Genomic DNA, 19,348 nt, shown 5'->3' with positions numbered 1-19,348 from the left:
GTGGTGAAGTTGTGTGTTTTTTAATGGATTTCCAACTATATGTTCTCAGCAGAGTAACCTTTATCCTTCCTACTCACTAGCAGTGACTTTGCTCCTTTCCTCCTTCAGGATTTGAGTCTTGCTTTTCACTGGTCTCTTATGACTTAATTTATTACGCAAACTCTGAATAATATCCTTCTCAATTCTCATATTGTGTCACCTCCTCAAGGTCAACTCCCTGAAAAACTTTCCAATTTCCTTTGATGTATCCAGTGCCAGAAAATCATAGCCTGTGTTTTTCATGTATTTTAACTATTTCAGGAAGGTCTGGGTTGTGAGCTATTATTTGTATGTTGATGGATATCCACTTGAAAGAGACTATTCCTACTTTATTCTTCTTGTAAACTTTTTCACCCCAAAATGAACACTGTGGTAATGTTACAGTAATCAGAGAGGTGCCTCCTGATGTCTCCTGATGTTTGGAAATTTTTGTAATGACTACAGTTTTTGTGGCTTTTCTTTTTCTATTCTGAACATATTTTTGTTATTAGAGGATGTCCTGTGGTATGGTGGAGTGCAGTGGATCAGTGTTTATGGACTGCTTGGATCTAAGTTTGGAGGTTCATCTCACTCACCAAATCTTACTGAGATACCTCAAGCCTAGGAGTCAGTGATGAGACACACCTGTATAAGAGGTTGGCCTGTGGATGTCCTGTATGGGCTGCTGGGTGAGCCACTCTTCACTGTGAGAGCAGGAAACCTCAGGTAACAACGTTGCTAACCTATATGGCTCAAGAAGGCATAAAATGCTAAATGAGATAAATCTCAGCTGTTGTGGTTTATGCTCAGCCAGCAACCACTTACCACGTAACCACTCTCTCACTCCCCACCAGCAGGTTCAGGGGGGGAATCAGAAGGGTAAAAGCTAGAAAAATTAATGGGTTGAGATAAAAACATTTTAATAGAGAAAGCAAAAGCCCCATACACAAGCGAAACAAAACAAGGAATTAGTTAGGTGTTTTCCACGGGCAGGAGGTGTTCAGCCACCTCCAGGAGAGCAGGGTCCCTTCATGTGTAACGGTTACTTGGGAAGATGTCCCCCCAATCCTCCTTCTTCCTCCCACTTTCTATGCTGAGCATGATGTCATATGGTATGGAATATCCCTTTGGTCAGTTTGGGTCACCTGTCCCAGCTGTGTCTCCTCTTAATTTCCCATGCACCCCCAACTTCTTTGCCGGTGTTGCAAGACAGAAAGCAGAAAACGCCTTGGCACTGTGCAAACTCTGCTCAGCAACAGCAAAAACATCTCTGCATTATCATCACTGTGTTCAGCATAAAACGTAGCCCCACAGTAGCCACTGTAAAGAAAATTAACTCTACCCCAGCCAACACCAGTACATCGGGTTAAGTATCTATTATTCTGTTGCCAGAAATGGTAAGGATGCTGATGTCCCTGGCCATTGTCAGCTTTCCTGCTTCTGTGGTCTGAAGTGCCTTTGCATAACAGAGGCATGCCCAATTGCTTAAATATTTCTCAGAATATTTTGCCTGATGGTAACCAAGCAGTTAGATGTTTAAGAGCAGCTCTTTTCTCTGCCTTACGGTACTTGGTGTTATTACTTTTTTACTCCATGCAAGAGTTCAGTATGTTTTTGGAAACAGCCTAATAGGAAAATGGTTTCAGAGCAGAGACTCAGTTCAGTGACTTCATCAGATTGTAAGAGTGCATGAGCACTGACAGCCTAGTGTCACTATGATCAAGTTACTCATTAATCCATAATTACCCCCTTAAAGAAAGTGGGTAATGGTGCTTAGCTGACACCTGAAGGGAAGAATACAGTCTGGAAGGATCCCCTAGCAATAAAGATGCTTACTGTTCATTGTTGCCTGTCCTTCTGTTGAATTCTTGTTCTATTGAAAATGGGTACCTTACAACATTGATAAGTGTTAGTATTGCACGTGCTCAGGCATGCAAAACGCTATACAGGAGAATAAGTCTTAAAAGCACTGGGAACATAGGCATGGTTAGTTTTCATCAGACAGTGGGCACCTTGATTTCAGTGTTCCCACTTTGACAAGGGCAACTAATAAGTTATTCATGACTGCTTAAATGGATACCTATAGAGTCATTGTACTGCAGCATGCTATTTTAAAGTATTTCTTTTGTATTCTGTAGGAAATTTTTTTAAGAACAATGATTTTGTAAAAAAAAAAAAAGTGTTGCTAATTTGGTTCACTTTCAAAGCCAGCTTACCCTAGTTATTTTATTTTAGTTGCACTTGTCTTGCACAGAGAAATACACTAGAAATCTGAAGAAAGCTCTAGAGTAGCTTTTCTGTATGTGTTAGCGCCATTGTCAAGGATCTGGCACTCATCATTTGTAATGCATGAATTTCTGATCAACAGTAACTAGTGGGTTTTTTTCTTAGTCTACTACTTTAAAGCCTAACTATTATGTTGTACTCAGTATATCAGGGTGAGTTCTAATGAAATCAATAGATTTACCAACTGTGATCAGAGTAAGAGTGAGTCATCTTTTAACAATGTGTGTCTCCTTGCCTCTAAAAATAGTGTCTGAATCATCTTGGATATTGAGAATATTAGAAGCAGATGCAGCAGAGAATGACTGAGCATCATGCCTTTTAGGGGGTCAGAATACTCCTGTCAATCATTTTTCAGCTACCATAATTTTAGCTATACCCTTTCTATATTGAGTAACCACAGCTTTAGGCCATTTTCTGTGTCAGAGTATGCGTTTCATTTTTCTGATACCATTTAAATATTCTCATACTGATTTTCAGCCATCTTATTCTTTCCTTACTGAAATGCTAAGAGGTCTTCTGGCAGCAGTTGGTCAGATGGTGCTCATTTCAGTCACCTACACACAGGCCTATGGTTGCGTTTGACATGTCTGAGAATAGGCTTATCACATGAGCTTGGAAGGATGTGATATAGGTCCTATAAAACTCCCATCCCCTTTGGACCCACAATGAGGGATGGATGAAACACCTGGAGACATATCAGATGTCTCTTGGTTAATTTTGTGTACACATCTTCAAGTTGCCAACATTCAACTTTTCTTCTTGAGATGTTTTAACATACAGAGTTTAAAACTGAGGAAGATAGATGAGTAGTACAGTGAAATTATCTTAAACATGTACATTCTGGATTTCTTGCTGATCGTGATGCTCATTCAACAAATCTGTATTTCTCTAAAACATATTGCAGCCTTGTCCTTTATGATCTGAACTTGCTCCCCTATTTTCAGTATCAGGATCTCCCATAGCTGACAGTGTAGCCTCCATGAAATAATGAATGATACCATACTATTGGTATTGTTTTATATTGGAAAACTGAGACAGAGTGGGACAAGCATGTAGACTGATCTTAAGTGTTAGCATTTTGAAATTTATATTATAGGCAGTGCATATCTAGAATTTTGTTCAGCTTCTTATGATACAGACACAGAGGACTGAGACAGTGCCTACTTGATTCTGTTTTCCTTGCTGGGATCTCGCAGCTCTCCATCTTCAGTGAAGATTTTGCATCCCTTCCCGTTTTTCCAAAGGAGACAGTTATTCTTTTCTAGTGTATGCCTAATTTGTTACCTTTGCTGCACCTTATTTACAGTGAATTGACACTACCATTAAGTGATGGTAATGATTAGACAGCCTTTCAGCAGCTCACACAAAGCTCAATTACTCATAGAGATAATGATCATCCCAGAGGCTGAGCCTGTACCTCCCAACTGAGTTAGAGAATGAATTTTAAATTGACAATTTGCTTTTAGGAGACATGAAATGTAAAATGCCTGAAGATGTAGGTGATCTGATTTTGTGACATGTTCTTCTACTTGCTAATTTCCATGTAGTGCTGAACTAAGTATTGTTACAGACATTCCTTCAGTTAGGATTTAATACTTAAGATACTTACATGATTTATTAAAATTTGGTGCTGGTAGGGATACATGGAGGAGTTGGAGAAGAGCTAGTGAAGAACAGTTTCATTTCAAGAGGTGCATCTTCCAAAATTGTGAGAACAACAGTGAAAATATTGAGAAAATAACTAGTTTTCATTCCTGCAGCTGGCTTTCTGTAAGTGCTTTCTTCTTGTGCTTTAGTAGGTTTTTTTAGTGTTTTAAATATATTATTTGAAATCTGTAAGAGACTTTTAAAAATGTTGTAGTTTATAGTTTTGGAACTCTGTTTTTAATGTGTATAGTGCAAAGAAAAAGCATGTTTGTCTACAAAAAGGTGTAGAAAGTTTTATAAAACAATATGACTGCAGCCTGAAAGTGGTCATGGCTACAACAGATATATATCTGTAAGTTTTTTCTTCACAAATGGAAACATGCAGCAACTTTCAAATACCTGAATTGATAGATCATCAAATAGCCATAGGCATGATGATAACTATTGGGCTTTCTTTGTGAAGTATCTCTTTTTTTTAAAAAAATTATTATGTTCAGTATTTCATGGAGTAGGGAGAGTAACGGAGAAGGCAGTTTGGAAATTTCGTTGGGTTTTTTTTCTGTTGAGAAGAATCCTTCTAGAGTGAGAGCATTTCCCAAGAATTCTTGGCTGTGTATTTTCAAGTGTAAAATCATGCCTGTCCAGATGGCTGCTACTTGCTCTTCGATTCAATGATCTCTACTGAGTTCTGTCATGAGACTAGGTTCAGCCTAAGAGAAGTGTTTTGAATCCAGTCCTCAAAGCTACCTATATTTTTCTCCAAAACTCCAAAACCTTCTAGAGTGAGAGCATTTCCCAAGAATTCTTGGCTGTGTATTTTCAAGTGTAAAATCATGCCTGTCCAGATGGCTGCTACTTGCTCTTCGATTCAATGATCTCTACTGAGTTCTGTCATGAGACTAGGTTCAGCCTAAGAGAAGTGTTTTGAATCCAGTCCTCAAAGCTACCTATATTTTTCTCCAAAACTCCAAAAATATTATAGAATGGTTCAGGTTGGACCTTACCTTAAAGATCATCTAGTTCCAACCACCCTGCCATGAACAGGGGCAGCTTCCACTAGACCAGGTTGCTCAAAGCCCTGTCCAGCCTGGCCTTGAACCCTTCCAGGGATGGGGCATCCACAGCTTCTCTGGGCAACCTGTTCCAGTGCCTCATCACCCTCACAGTAGAGAATTTCTTCCTAATATCTAACCTGAACCTACTCTCTTTCAGTTTGAAGCCATTCCCCCATGTCCTGTCACTACATGCTCTTGTAGAATGTCCCTTTCCATCTTTCTTGTACTCTTTCTTCAGGTACTGGAAGGCTGAAATTAGGTCACCCCAAGTCTCCTCGTCTCAAGGCTCAATACCAATTCTCTTAGCCTTAGAAAATTGGTAAAGATAACTAAAGAATTAACAGAAAAATATTACAGGGTAGATATTAAATATTGTATGAGAAGAAGTTCACTAGTGGGTGTGGCAGATAACATGAGACAGACACATTTATAAAATTATTGGGATAAAAGCATAAGGATTCAGTAATTGTTTGCTTTGTGTGTGGAACCACACTCTGTAATGTATGTGTTATACAAAACTATCTGATTAATTTCTGGCATGTTAGTAACTAGAAATATTGGTTAGAGATGGTTTAAAGTAGATGTAGGTGAGAACTGTTAAATTCCAGATAGTAATCCTAATAAAGGGACTGAAAGGATGAAATCTCATGCTTTGTAAGAGGGTTACAATGTTCTTTAATCTTCTTTAAAAATGTAGATCCAGGTTGGATCAGCAAAAACTTAGATTTGCAAAATATTTATCAATTTTACAGACTACAAGATGTATCTAAGTAGTCTTATAGTTATGTTAATGAGCCTTTGAAGTAGAAGAAACTAGAATCTCAACAGTATTTAGTCCATCTCAGAAAGGGCTCAGTCATACCATTGTTACAGTATGTCCTTGGAAATTGGTAGACAAATGCTGTATTACACCATTGGCAAGAGTCGGAGGCTAAAACCGTAATGACCTTAATTGTTGTGCCTGGATTCCTGACACTGAATTTGAGTATTTCATCTATTTTGTCATAGTGCGAGGAATGCATTTGTGGGACACTTTACCTTCTCCCTTAAACAATACATTTTAATGTTGTCATAAAGCATAGAAGTTTAAAGTGCTCTTTGCAGCAAACAAACCCCCAAAAAACCATTCAGACTCAAGTATCCTTGTGAGTAGTTTTTGGATAAAGAAGTAGCTTTATGTAATAAGAAGGTGTGTCCTTCTGTATGTGGCATCTGTACAGATCTCCTTACTCTGGGATTTTTAGAGGCAACCTGCTGCATTGGTCCTCTTGATCGAGTCAAATGTGATTGCAGCTGTGCTGGACCAGAGGAAAGACAGTTGTCATTACTGGAATGCAATTGATTCTCTTGCTCAAGAGTTCATTATTGACTTCGTCCTTGGGCTCTGCTGTTTGCTTATGTCTTTCTTGTTAACAATTTTGAAATGCTATGTGCTTTCAACTGAAAACCAACAAAACGACCCCTGCAATGCAGCTTAGCATTAATACTGTTTTGAGGGGAAAAATGTTAATAATAAATGGTTATATGTAAATCCTGAGAGATGTGATCATTCTGCGCTTATCCCTGGTGTCATGGGGTTTTAAAAATAATTTTAACAGTGCAAGCATAAGAAAATAATTTTACCTACAGAAAGCAACATTTATATGCAGAAAAGAGATTGTATTTTGGAAGTCTTAAACTTGTTTCAGAACTGTTCTCTGCGACTAACTTTCTTGATCTTCTCTGAGCTTTGGGGTTTTTTTTTAACTTCAGAAAGCATAAATGATCCAGACAGGAATAACACCACAAAGCTTGTTTATTTTGGCAATAATTTGGTTTGCTTGTCTGGATAAACAGCAGTACTTGTGATCCCACTCCCAAGTGGGGGTGCCTTACTTTGTTGTTACCAAGATCCCTTGATAATAATAGTTTAAAAATATAAGGCAAATTCTAATGAAGTGACCATGGTAGTAGCTGAGAGCCCACTTTAGCAGCTGCATGTGTTTTTATCATACCATTAGGTTTGTGGTAGGTTCCTGCATCAAATTCTTCCCATTAGTGTTGCAGATCTTACCTCTTTCTGGAGGAAACATTCGAAGCATCTTTAGTATCATGTTCATGTAACTAGCACATGAGCACGGCATCACTTTCCTGTTTCAGCAGTGAGCAGAAAAGAGCATTTTCTCACCTGCTGCTGGAGCTCTTGCCATTAGATTTACTTTTTTAAATTGTTTTTTTGTTATTGAGTAGAATGTTTACCTTAAAAGTTGTCAAAATACAAGTATTAGGATAGATTCAAAGGTGAATGTATTCACCTCTGTGAATATAATGTGTATTATACTATTAAGGCCACTTGAAAGCTTTTCTCCCTTTACTTTACAAAACACAAGTTTGTAATATCAAGATTATATTAATGTTACTAAAGTAGCCAGATAAGTAATTTTTTTTAACTTGCAACTTCTTTATATAACACCTCTGAATTACAACCAGGAATCTGAAAAGAAAGCAATTTAGAATGACTCAATTAGAAAGCTGAGAGACAGCAAGTAAGAAGTGGGGGGAGAAAAGTAGGGAAGAGTCTGAACTGGAGGATGGCATCATTACTGTAGCTCATGCCTCTGACTTTTGTGAGTTACTGTTAGAGTTTCTGCAGTTAGAAAGTAGAAGTAAGTTTAGAGCAATTGCACAGATCTATATGTAGTGCCTCTCAGTTTCAACTTTTACCTCGTTAGAAGCACTACATTACAAGAATGTTGCATATGGCAGTGCTTCCCCCCAGTGAATGCCATCCCTTTCTTGTGAAAATTTATGTTTGGTAGAACTGTGTACTGGTCCCTGTACCTTCTGTGTGCTTAGTAAGAGCATGGATCTCCAAACAGCAGTGGGGCATGTAGTAATGCTGGATAACTGTAGTACTAGGAGACAAAATTAGTCTGCTCTTTATGATGCATCCAGTGGAAATACTGAAATTTAAATGAGAAGTTCAAGGTTTTCCTTGGAGAGCCTGTTGATGTAATTGAATAGTGCTTGCTAACACTTGAAAGGTTGATAGCATGTAAGTAAAAAAGGCAAAGAATGGTGAGGGAAAACAAGACAGAAATTCATATATTCCCTGAGATGTAAAAGAAACAGAGTTTGGAGAGTCAGGAACATTTCAAAACACATCTTCATTTTCTTCAACACTGGTTACAGGAAGGGAGTTTCCATCTATCCTATGGGCTGGTTTGGGCGATTTTTTTTTTTTTTTTTTAAAGGATTAGGAGGATTTAGGTGCTTGGAACTTGTTTTGTTACACATTATTTTGATTAAATGAAAACATTTGGACTTGATTAAATTAGTTTATCTGGAGCCGAGTATCTTGAAAACAAATTAGATTATGTAATTACATGGACAAACTGTGTATCAGTGGTTTCCTAGCTGCTTTGTTGATGATTTCATGATGTTCTTGTGTTTCCAACCCATAGCTGTGACAGCTTTATTTGGATTCATCTTGCAAATGTTCTTTTTCTATCCATTGAGCCTTCCGGCAACTCTCTGTGGGGGCATCTTGATGAACTTTCTCTTCTTGGCCCATTTCAAACAGTGATACCCAACCAAACTGTGCCAGACTCAGGGCAGTTAAGGCTTTTGAATGCCAGAGAAATCACAGCTTGTTATTACCAATTAAATGCCTGAGGGTGGGAGGAACATTTGAAATGTTTGTATTTCCTTAAACCTGTCTCCACATTTCTAAAGGATGTGCATTCATTTATAGTATAAAATCATTATGTTTGTTCAATCATATGATTGACTGTTGGCTGCTCCTTAAGAGACGCTGAGAGACTTAGTTTACAGTAGACCTGAGTGAGCAATTTGTTGCCTTTCTTAGACCTATCAATGCTTTGTTTTGTTTGTAAGATACCCACATGTGAAGTGAAATTTCTTCTTGTCTTAGGCAGACCTATCTTCACATTTTTATCAGGCTCTGAGCCCCTAGAGGGTTTTGTACCATAATGGATATGTGAACATACATGCAAACACAGTATCTTCTAATAGTCTTTCCTGGCACATAGGTCTGTTTTATGTCAGGAATGTCCCCTATGCCTCTGGCAGTATTCTGCCATTCTGTTTAAGTGCTTTAATCTCAATGACATGACAAAACAAAGCAAAAAACTTACAGCAGAAGTTGAGCTGTTCGAACATATCCTGGCTTTATATACTGTTCCTATGTTAAGTGGTCCTTTCTCCTGGGCTCCTTGGTCTTTGTTAACCTGAGATTCCTAGAACCTTGTCAAGAAAAAGTAGTGTTTCCTTCCTCTGCCTTTTCTGAGTCTTACCCTCCTTAAACTTACTTTTCTCAAATGGTCTGTGTGTAATTCCAGCTCTTGGGTGCCTGTGATTTCCTGCACCAGTGTCATAATCAAATGTAGCTCCTTTTCCTGGACATAAAATACCTGAGGAAATAATGCAACAAGTGTATGTTGCTTACACAAGCTTACACCTATTTAAAATTATCAGAAATTTTATTTCAATGATGTGTTTTTCTTTTTTTTTGTTTGTTTTTAAAAGTTCTCATAATATTTATCATATGAGATTGTCAAATTTCCAGTTTAGCCTAGAGATTACATGCTATTTGTTTTTACATGGCTGAATTTAATTACAATTGTCTATTTCAGAATTTAATTTTTTTATTACAGAATTTTATAGTCTCATAATAGATTTCGTGTATTCTCACTTACGGTTCATTCCTCATACACTAGGCCAGACCTTCAAGAGAGGTAACTCAGTTTCAGTTGTCTGAGTGATTATGCCATGACAATGTGGGCAGCTTGAAGTTTTTTTTCTGTTATGTGTAAATACTGAGGCATTAAACTTTCATTATTTACCTCATACTAGACCTTTTAGTGTCATTTGTTTGCAGTTGCACAAGTTCTTTGTGTAAATATGCACAGCAAACAGTTATGAAAAGAGACATGAATGAGCTCTCTTGTATTGGCATCTTCCTTCCCAGTATTTTTAGCACAAACCTTTTGCTTGAAAGGAAAGCCTTTCACGTGCCCATTCATTCATTACCCTGTGGGCTCCTGCAGGAGAGGAACACCCAAAGAGTGCCCTGTAATGCAGAGATACCTGTGTGACTTGGCCTTCCAGATGCCAACTGCGTTATAGGAACAGGAGCTCAGAGAAATTAATTTATTTTGGTGGAAATACTAGGTATATTTATGTTGTTTAAAAGGTTAATTTTGCATGTTACCTTGTTGTCTTGGGGCTGGAGAAGGTGGGAAGAAAATGTACAGGATAGACCTCTTGCACTCAAGGAATTCTACAGTGAGACTGTTTCTGTTCACCTTTGTTCCACTGTACTTCTTTCAAACACCAAACTGCTCTCGCTGTAATACTATTTTACGCTCTTTCAATACCCCATGTTACTTTTGCAGAAAAAAACACCCTAGTGTTCAACCTTGCTCAGGCACATCTTTAAAAGTACTGAAATTCTCTGTAACCACTACAGTGCACCTGTTTGTTTGTGACTGCTCAGGGAGAAATGGTACAAGAGACAGATAGATAGTTGCCATGCTTTAGTTACTGGTGGGATCAACCCCATTTCATTTTGCCCTGAAGTAACAGCAGTTCTGTAAGGACATCTTCTATTCATTCAGATGAAGTCCCCATAGGGTCGGGACCCAAAAAACTAAGGCTTGTGCTGGCATGAATAGTCTTCCATGGTCAACTAGGCCTGCTAGCACACTGCTACAGCTTGAAGTATTTTCAGTAAGTTTATATGAAATGAAAATATGAGATAAGAAAAATATTAAATGTTCATTTGCAGAACACAGTGGAAAACCAGCTCTGGCTGTTTACATTTGTACCTGGACCTATCTGGCAATCACACATCACCATTCCAGACCCTGTCAATGCAGTGTGAGGGTGCTCTGTGATGAGCTGGGCTGATTGCACTGTTTCTTGAGCACATGTCCTGGGCCAAGTGAATTACACAGCTGGGTTGGAACTCCTTGGGCTGCTGCGTATCTTACTTTGTCTTCTTGTGACACACAACTCACAAGTTCCTTTTCCAATACTGACCTTCTCTGGTATTCATAATGGTAATGGTTGTCCAGAGATTACAGCACTTGGAATAATGAACACTAGGTTCTTAATTGCTTTGCATTAGCTACAGTTTCTCATTTTTACTGCAATTCATTATAGACCAAGCAATACCAATCTAGCAAAATGCCATGATACTGTAAATATTTTTATTTCTTTATTGCAGTCAGAATCTAATCCTAAATCTAACAAATGAATACTGTATGCTATTTCTCAAATAAAATTTGGTTTCTCAAAAAGTGACCTTGGTTTGTCTTTAACAAAAACTTATGGTATTTTTCCTGCTATTTTCACATAATTTAGTTCTTGAATGTGTTGACAGCTCAGCCAGATTATGATTGATTATGAAGTTCCACATCATCTTTTTAGAAAGTGCTGAACTGTGCCTATTACTGTTTGTATCTGAGTTAAGAAATATTTTTCATTTGATGTTGACATTTTTCATGTTTCATCTGATAGTTTATACTGCTGTAAATATGCAAGTGCTTGCTGGCACAGAAGTAATTACCCTTGTCTTTATATTGGAGATAGAAGATTTTAATACTTTGGAATTTGTCTCTGAAATTGTTTTGAGTAGAATCTCATGATGTTTTTATGATCTTAATGGATGGATACAAATTAGCTTCTTTTATCTGAGACATAAATGTTAAGCAAAAATCTAGATAGTCAGTGAGCAGTAGTTTCCTAGAGAACAACCAGGCCTTAAAGTGAAAATGGAAAATTTTTCCCCAGTACCCTGGTGAGTTTTTCCCCAGTCTTCCAGGGAAGTGTAAGTAATCAGGGATTTTTAGAAATGAGAGGCTGGCAAAATAAGAGTACCTGTACTGAAATGCGAATAAAAGGTGTAGCCAGACACCACATTACTGTAGGGTTTTGCGTAATAGCATAATGAAATACAATAGTTGGGATACCTAAGGGCAGAATGTGCTTTCTGTTGTTCTCATGGAGAGAAGATGAGAATTAGTCAGAGGTCAAAAGGAGGGTTTGCCATGGAAAGAAGGTGTATACCAGGTAGAGGTCCAGGGCGGGGAAGGGAAGTGGTTCCGCCACAAGGCAATTAAAAGTGCTTGTCAGATGTATAGTCATTCCTCAGATGTCTGAAGAACAAAGGCTTCCAGCCCTATTCCTTTCCTCTTTAACTTGTGTGTGATATGTGGTCAGACAATACTAAAGCTAAACTCATTAACAAATATTTTTTTTTCTGTTTTCATTTCAGTTATTTGCCACCTTCCATGCATGAATGGAGGCCAGTGCAGTTCTAGAGATAAATGCCAGTGTCCTCCTAATTACACTGGTAAACTTTGTCAAATCCCTGTGCAGACTGCCAATTCTCCAAAACTGTACCATCACCCACAACAGGTGAACAAGGCTGTAGGATCCCAAATTATCCACTCTACTCATACTTTACCACTGACAATGTCTGGACAACAAGGTGTAAAAGGTAACTTCTTTCTTGATAGATACTTTTTCTTTGGAGCTGATTTTATTAACTAATTTTGGGTATCCAACCAGTTGCAATAGTGATACATCTCCGTATATTGAATATTGGCACAACAACTTGAATTGTGAGCTCACCAGAATGACTGGAATATAATTTGCTCAATGACCAAAATAATAAGAAATAACAGTGTTATTGAAAAGAGTTTATAAGTAGATTTACTTTGATTTATGGTGGAATTTAGTGCATATTCCAGAGTCAAGGGATAAAGCAGTGCGTCTCTTCCAGAAGTGCAGACCTGTTCAAAAAGATAATAATTGTGGCTGAACAGAGTCCATAAATTACAGTATATCTAGGTAGGGAGTTATAGGTGAATTCCATGGTTACTAGTGGAGGGAAAAGACAATGCTTTTCAACAAAACAAAAATTTAAATCTAGTGCAAAACTAAAAATACAATCCATGTTTATCCTATTTTATTTGTCAGAGTCCTATTGTTAATTTTGTGGTGAACTTCTTTGGGGTTTACGCCCAGTGAGCAACCAAACACCACGCAGCCGCTCGCTCAGTCCCTCCACCAGTTGGATGGGGGAGAGAATCAGAAGGGTAAAAGCTAGAAAAACTCATGGGTTGAGATAAAGATAGTTTAATAGGAACAGCAAAAGCACACAGACAAGCAAAACAAAACAAGGAATTAATTCACTGCTTCCCACGAGCAGGAGCTGTTCAGCCAGCTCCAGAACAGCAGGGCCCCATCATGTGTAACAGTTACGTGGGAAGACAAACGCCATCACTCCAGATGTCTCCCCTTTCCTCCTTCCTCCCACTTTATATACTGAGCATGATGTCATATGGTATGGAATATCCCTTTGGTCAGGTTGTGTCACCTGTCCCAGCTGTGTCTCTTCCCAGCCTCCCATGTACCCCCAACTTCCTTGCCAGTGTCGCAGTATGGAAAGCAGAAAAGGCCTTGGCTCTGTGTAAACTCTACTCAGCAATAGCAAAAACATCTCTGCATTATCAACCCTGTGTTCAGCACAAGTCCTAAACACAGCCCCATACTAGCCAATGTGAAGAAAGTTAACTCCACCCCAGCCCAAACCAGCACAGCTTTTTGTGTAGATAGGCCATGATATGATTCATTTAAATAGAACATTCTTTCAGGTCAAATAACAATATCATTAAAAAAAAGAAAAGCTTTTCCTACTGCTCATGCTGTGAAGAAGGCAGAGGATAAGAAACAAAGAAATCTGGAATGTTAATCAAATTTTGCCCAGTCAAAGAAAGTTCATTCATCTTCAGACTTCTGTTTCTCCTAGTACTTTTTTTGAGAGGTGACAAGCTCTGACTTTGAAGAGAAGTGTTGAATTTGTTTCTTGTGTGCCCTAGGTAGCATTTTATCTGGGTGAGATCCTGCCCATATGGAGTAACCTCTGGAACTCAGATTCACAACATATGAATTAATGTGGGCTTTGTTTGTTGTTTGAATTGCCAGACTTTTTTTTTTGTTACTGTTTGTGTCAAAGGTAGTTTTACAAATGCCTCTCCAAGGTTGGTAACTGAATATAGGGAGAGATGTGGGGAGGCTCAGTGGCTGGCAAGTAGTTCCTGAATAACTTTGCTAAACCAGGCCAAACTATTTATATGTTTGACATAAATGTAATCTAACCTAGTAATCCTGTTTTCAGAAAGGGACGTATCTTTGAAGGAAGTGTTGACAGTATCCTGGAAACACAGTGTTTTATAAGTACTCTTGAGTATCTGCTCCATCTGAAGAAAAGAATCTAATTACCTAAATATTTAGCAGAGCAGCAATTTATTTCTGCTATGTAATTTATTATTCTGCTATTTATTTCTGCCTATGTAATTCCAGATGAAATAATTTTAGACAATATGGTGAACCATAAAACCCAAATTTTCAAGACATAGTTGTTTTTCAGATTTAGGGTTCCTCTCTTAAAACACACCATAGGTTTCTCATTGCTAAAGAGTCTGACCTCTTGCATATTTTTTTCCTGACCTTCAAGTTCTCATAGGAACCATTAACAGTCACAATGCCTTTTCTTCTCTTTCTATGCCCAAATGAGGATGCTGGATTGTTGAGAGAGGAGTATTTAATTTCTTTAGGGGAAAGAATAAAACAATTCATCGTGAAATGGCTAGCAGAAGTAAAAATCAGCACATCTAGGCAGTGATCCAGGACCCAGAGAGGATTGTGACAATGATACTGCATGGGAGGAACCAGCCTAAATTTGATGTTTTCAGCATCTGAACATCTCTGGGTGAATAGATAGATTAAAGTAGAGCAATTAAGTGATTTCTTTTGAAGGCTAATATATTGTTTAAATTTAGCAACTAGAGAACCTAGTTGAAGGGATCCATCTTCATACATAAGTGTATGATATTAAGTTGGGGTGAGTTTTATTCTTTTCAGAGCCAGACTACGCTGTCTTGCCTTGCCCTGCAAACCCAGTCTAATAGACTAAGAAGGTCCCTACTGCTTTTGCTTGTAACACTGAATCTTTTCCTTGTGGGTTTACTTGTAACAGACCTCATGTAGCATAAATTTTGTTCATAGGTTGCTTTCTGCTACAGGGCAAGATCTGAAGAGCCATTAAGGCTCTGCAGACACGTTTTACTGACTTTCTGCTACCTTATTCCTGATGTTTCTGTCTGCAGTATGCTGATGATTTAAATAAATCAGAGAATGCATGCAGAGTGAAAACAAGTGTTTCTTTTAAGAAATTCCTATGTGAGACCAGTTAATACTGAAAATGTGCCTAGAGAAATGAAAATAATGTGAAAATCAAAAGCATCTTTCTACAAAATAATACAATTTTCAAGTAGCTAAAATAAATGAAATATACTCCCTGGGAAGTGAAGCTGGAAATGCATAATCAAGTTCCAAGGAACAGTGCAACCTCCTAGAGACAAGGAGGCAATCCAGAAGAGCTAACAATCTAGTGTGCGTTATAGGGAAGGTTATGTCAAATGATATTTGTTGGTTCTTGATGTTTGGAAGGGATGTTACCTCTAATGGATTGACTGGTCTTAACTAGCCTGTGCAGTACTCTCTGATGAGAGAGACTCAAGAGATGCTAACTTTGTTATGCAGTTTACAAACTACAAAACCATTTACACACCTCTCCTCCCTGCCCACCCCAATAATAATTGGAGTTACATGTTTAAAAGGCATTTTCTGTTCCAGTAAAAAGAGGTTTAAGGGTCATAAGCAGTGAAGATTACATTGACTGGAGGGTCTTAGTCTACATACCCAGACTTAAAGCTACAACCATATTTAAAAACGGAAGTGTCTGAAAACCATTTCCTCCCTCTTTGTCTGCCAAACCCCGAATTCAAAGTTTGACAAAGGGAGTGGTGATTTTAGATGGCTGAGATGTTGGCAACACTTGCAGGGGCAGACTCGGGACTTGGCAGGTATATGAAGGTGAAGGGATGAAATCCGAAGCTTTTTCTGTGTTCCAGAGAAAGATGATGGATCTGAAAAAGAAAATAAAGCTTACTATATATCCAAAAATAACCCAGTAGAGCTTGAATTCTGGAACTTTGAATGAGATTCTTATTACACAGTATGACCACAAATATTAATGTCATACCAGCCAATTTGGACATCAATGTTTATGTAGCAGTCTTTAGAATCCTATAATGTTGTTCTTTCCTACGTGAAGAGTTTTCATTTTCTTGCTTTGTTAATGAGACTCTATGTGTTCTTTCAGACTTCCCTCTAACCCCCAAACTTGGGCTTCCTTTATATTTCAGTCATTTTAAGGCACTCTGTAAAAACTCTAATGTACCAAAAAGAAATGTCTTAGAGGTGCCTAAGATATCTTTTCACATATTTTATTACCCATTTTTCTTATGTGTTTTTCCTTCAATTATTTTAGTGAAGTTCCCTCCTAACATAGTGAATATCCATGTGAAACATCCCCCTGAAGCCTCAGTTCAGATCCACCAAGTTTCAAGAATTGACAGCACATCAACAGGACAAAAAGCGAAAGTACCTCAGCCAGTACATCCACAGGTCTCTTACCAAGGTCTTCCATATCAGAAGACCCAGAAAGGACATACAACTTACACAAATCAACAACCCATTCCTCATATGTTTCCTGTTTCAGTTAAAACTCAGCTTGGGCGCTGCTTTCAGGAGACTGTTGGAACACAGGTAAGAAATGTTTGCTAAGGCTTTTGAGACAGGGAGCTTAACAAAAGTATTATAAAAGAATGAAAAAAAAAATCACTGGTTGCTGGGAAAAGATACATTTGACATTCTTTTCTGAAAAAAATTCTTTTGAGAATGTAAAATTTTTATAAAGCAACATTTTTCTGACCCTCTTCCTCATTCAAGTTAATGTCTTTATTTTCTCTGGACTTGGGTACCTGTCATCTTGATTTCAGTTTTTCTAGCTATAACTTCTCAATATATAAGCTATTTCTCCAAATAGAAAAATACCCAATCCATGACTTAAGTCCTAGCTCTGCTTATACTGTCCTTTGGTTTAATGAGTCTTTTTGCATGTGTATCTCAACAGCCAATGTTGTTCAAGGAGCTGCCATTTTCATGGAAATTCCTATTCAGCAACTTTTGCATGCTTCACAGTATTGTAAGCTAATGTTTTGGATCTGGTGAAATGTGACCATTGAATGGGGTAGAAAAACCATGAAAGTCAAGTGAGTGCTCAGTAGAGCATTAAAACCTTAGTTCAGTTAAAAATAATATGTTCATGTCACGCTTTAAATACGGCTATTCAGATTTGCATATCTTTTTTCAGCTCTTGAAAGCACTTCAATAAGCAACATAATTTTTTATTTTTGCCTGTACATTTAAATATACACAGAAATAAAAAGGTTATGTGAAAAGAGTATAAAAAGTTAATAAAGTCCTGTTATTTATTGCTTATCACCTTGCTGAAATTTTAACTTCTCAGATTGAGTGTTTTTCAGCTGAATGCATGCCTCAGACTGAAATTTTGTTGGGAGGTATCAAGAAAATCACTCACTTGTTTTGGGAGGTGATGTTACAGAATGGATATGTTGTTTTTCTGAGGCTAAAAAGTACTTTACGACTATCATCTGTATCCTTGACGTTGACTCTTAAATCTATCACAAAGGTCACTCTTCCAGTAATATGCACCCAAAGTTAGTTAATTTTCAAACATCTAAAAATATACCGTATATTCCACAAACATTTGTTATATGTTGGCAGCAAAATTACCCAAAGATTTCACCAGCACAGAGCACAGTCTGCACTCCCTTCCAAGGGACAGCATCCATCATCTGGGAAATGCAGGACTTGAGCAAAATGCCCTTTACAACTGCTTCTTCTGGCTGTTAGTGAAATTTTTTAAAGGCTCTTAAGTAGTGTGCACCTGCCCCCACCCAAAATAAAAAAAAAAAGGAGGCAAGAGACCTCACTTACAGAGGGGCAAGGAAGCCAGAAATGATCAGTAGTGGGCAACAGTCAGGAGCAGAAGCAGGATGCAGTCAGAAGCAGGGTGAAGCTACCATGTCAGATCCTAAGGTAGCAATAGCAGTTACCTTCTGGAATATAGAACTTGAAATCAAAGTTCCTTAATCTCAGCCACCTGCCATCTCCAAAGAACTGACTCTTTTCCTGTAAAATATTTTTCTCTTTTCAGTCACTGGCTTCTGCAGAGTAGCGTAGCATTCCTACTAGTGACATAATTAACTCTAGTTTCAGAAGTCATTGCTGTGGAAGTAAAGATCCCAAAATCTGCTCATCCTGAGCCATCTCATGAGGATGCTTAAAAATAATTCATTCTATAAAATGCAATGGAAGAAGGAAATTTTAATGTCATCATGCACCAAAAATGTTTATAGAACACCAGAGTTAAGTTTGTGTATGGAACATTAAAGGCTAGTTAGTATTGCCTAATTGTTGAACGCTTGATTTGGGATCTACAGTGCTTGTCTGTTTCAGGAACAGTAAAACCTTGAATTTTTTCTTTGACAAGTGTTGAGGCACATGTTCAAATAAAAGTTCATGGATTTTACATGACAAAATGAAACAGGGCCTGTGTTAAGCAACCATTTCCCTCTATTTCCTGACAATAAGTGATGTTAACAAAAATGGCATTTTAATGTACAATCATAAAAATCTGGAAATAATTATGGTAATTAATAGTTGTGTATTGTTTATTTGTTTTTCTATTTGCACTTACATATATAGGAATACAAAATTCCTTCCTTGGTCTTAGGCTTGGCAACGGGTGCTCTATCTTTTATCTCCTTCCTCTCAGGCTTGATCAGTTTCCTGTGTGTTCTTTCTGCCACATGCATGAGTGAAGTGTTTTGAATGACATTCCAAAACTTTGTGTCCTGTGCATGCCCCTCAGATTACAATGGTTTTAAAACTAAAGCTTACACACTGCTCTTGGGAAGATAGTAAAGTGCTCCCTTTGTAAAGGGGGAGAAAAGGCCTGACTTGGAAGCCTACTAAATGCCTACTAAATGCTTAATTTCTAATTTTTATAATTTTATTTTCACTATTCCCCTGGAAAAATGTGCCTTTCCAGTGCTGTTAAGAAAGCTTACGGCCTCCTAGTTTAGAATAATGCATGTTCTCATTTTTTACAAATTTAATTGATGCTTTCAGTGTTAGTCTTTAAGAAGAGCATAGTAAGGATTTCAGAGGCCTTTCATTATATAATTTAATGGTTCAATTTAGAATTGGAGTTGTAGGATGCCATTTTGTAGAGCATTCATTTACAGCCTTGCCATAAATATAGATTTAAGTGACTCATTCACTTCTTAAATTTGAACCTGAAATGTTGTCTTTCCTGCAGTCTAGCAATGCATATTATT

General features: G+C 37.8%; 1 protein-coding gene across 2 annotated transcripts in view; it reads left to right on the top strand.

The window, feature by feature from the left end:
• The window catches only part of LTBP1 (latent transforming growth factor beta binding protein 1), a 175,356-nt gene that overhangs the window by 55,218 nt on the left and 100,790 nt on the right, over nt 1-19,348 (top strand). For both annotated transcript variants that reach the window (XM_009075762.1, XM_009075761.1), the window contains 2 exons: nt 12,286-12,510; nt 16,411-16,688. In XM_009075762.1, the coding sequence (XP_009074010.1) occupies nt 12,286-12,510; nt 16,411-16,688 (503 nt within the window). The remainder of the gene's footprint in view (nt 1-12,285; nt 12,511-16,410; nt 16,689-19,348) is intronic.

The sequence above is a fragment of the Acanthisitta chloris genome, unplaced genomic scaffold (genome assembly GCF_000695815.1).
Source record: "Acanthisitta chloris isolate BGI_N310 unplaced genomic scaffold, ASM69581v1 scaffold12995, whole genome shotgun sequence".
In the NCBI taxonomy this organism is placed as follows: domain Eukaryota; kingdom Metazoa; phylum Chordata; class Aves; order Passeriformes; family Acanthisittidae; genus Acanthisitta; species Acanthisitta chloris.
Note: the sequence above shows the minus strand (reverse complement) of the source record. Positions and strands in the feature narration are given on the sequence as shown.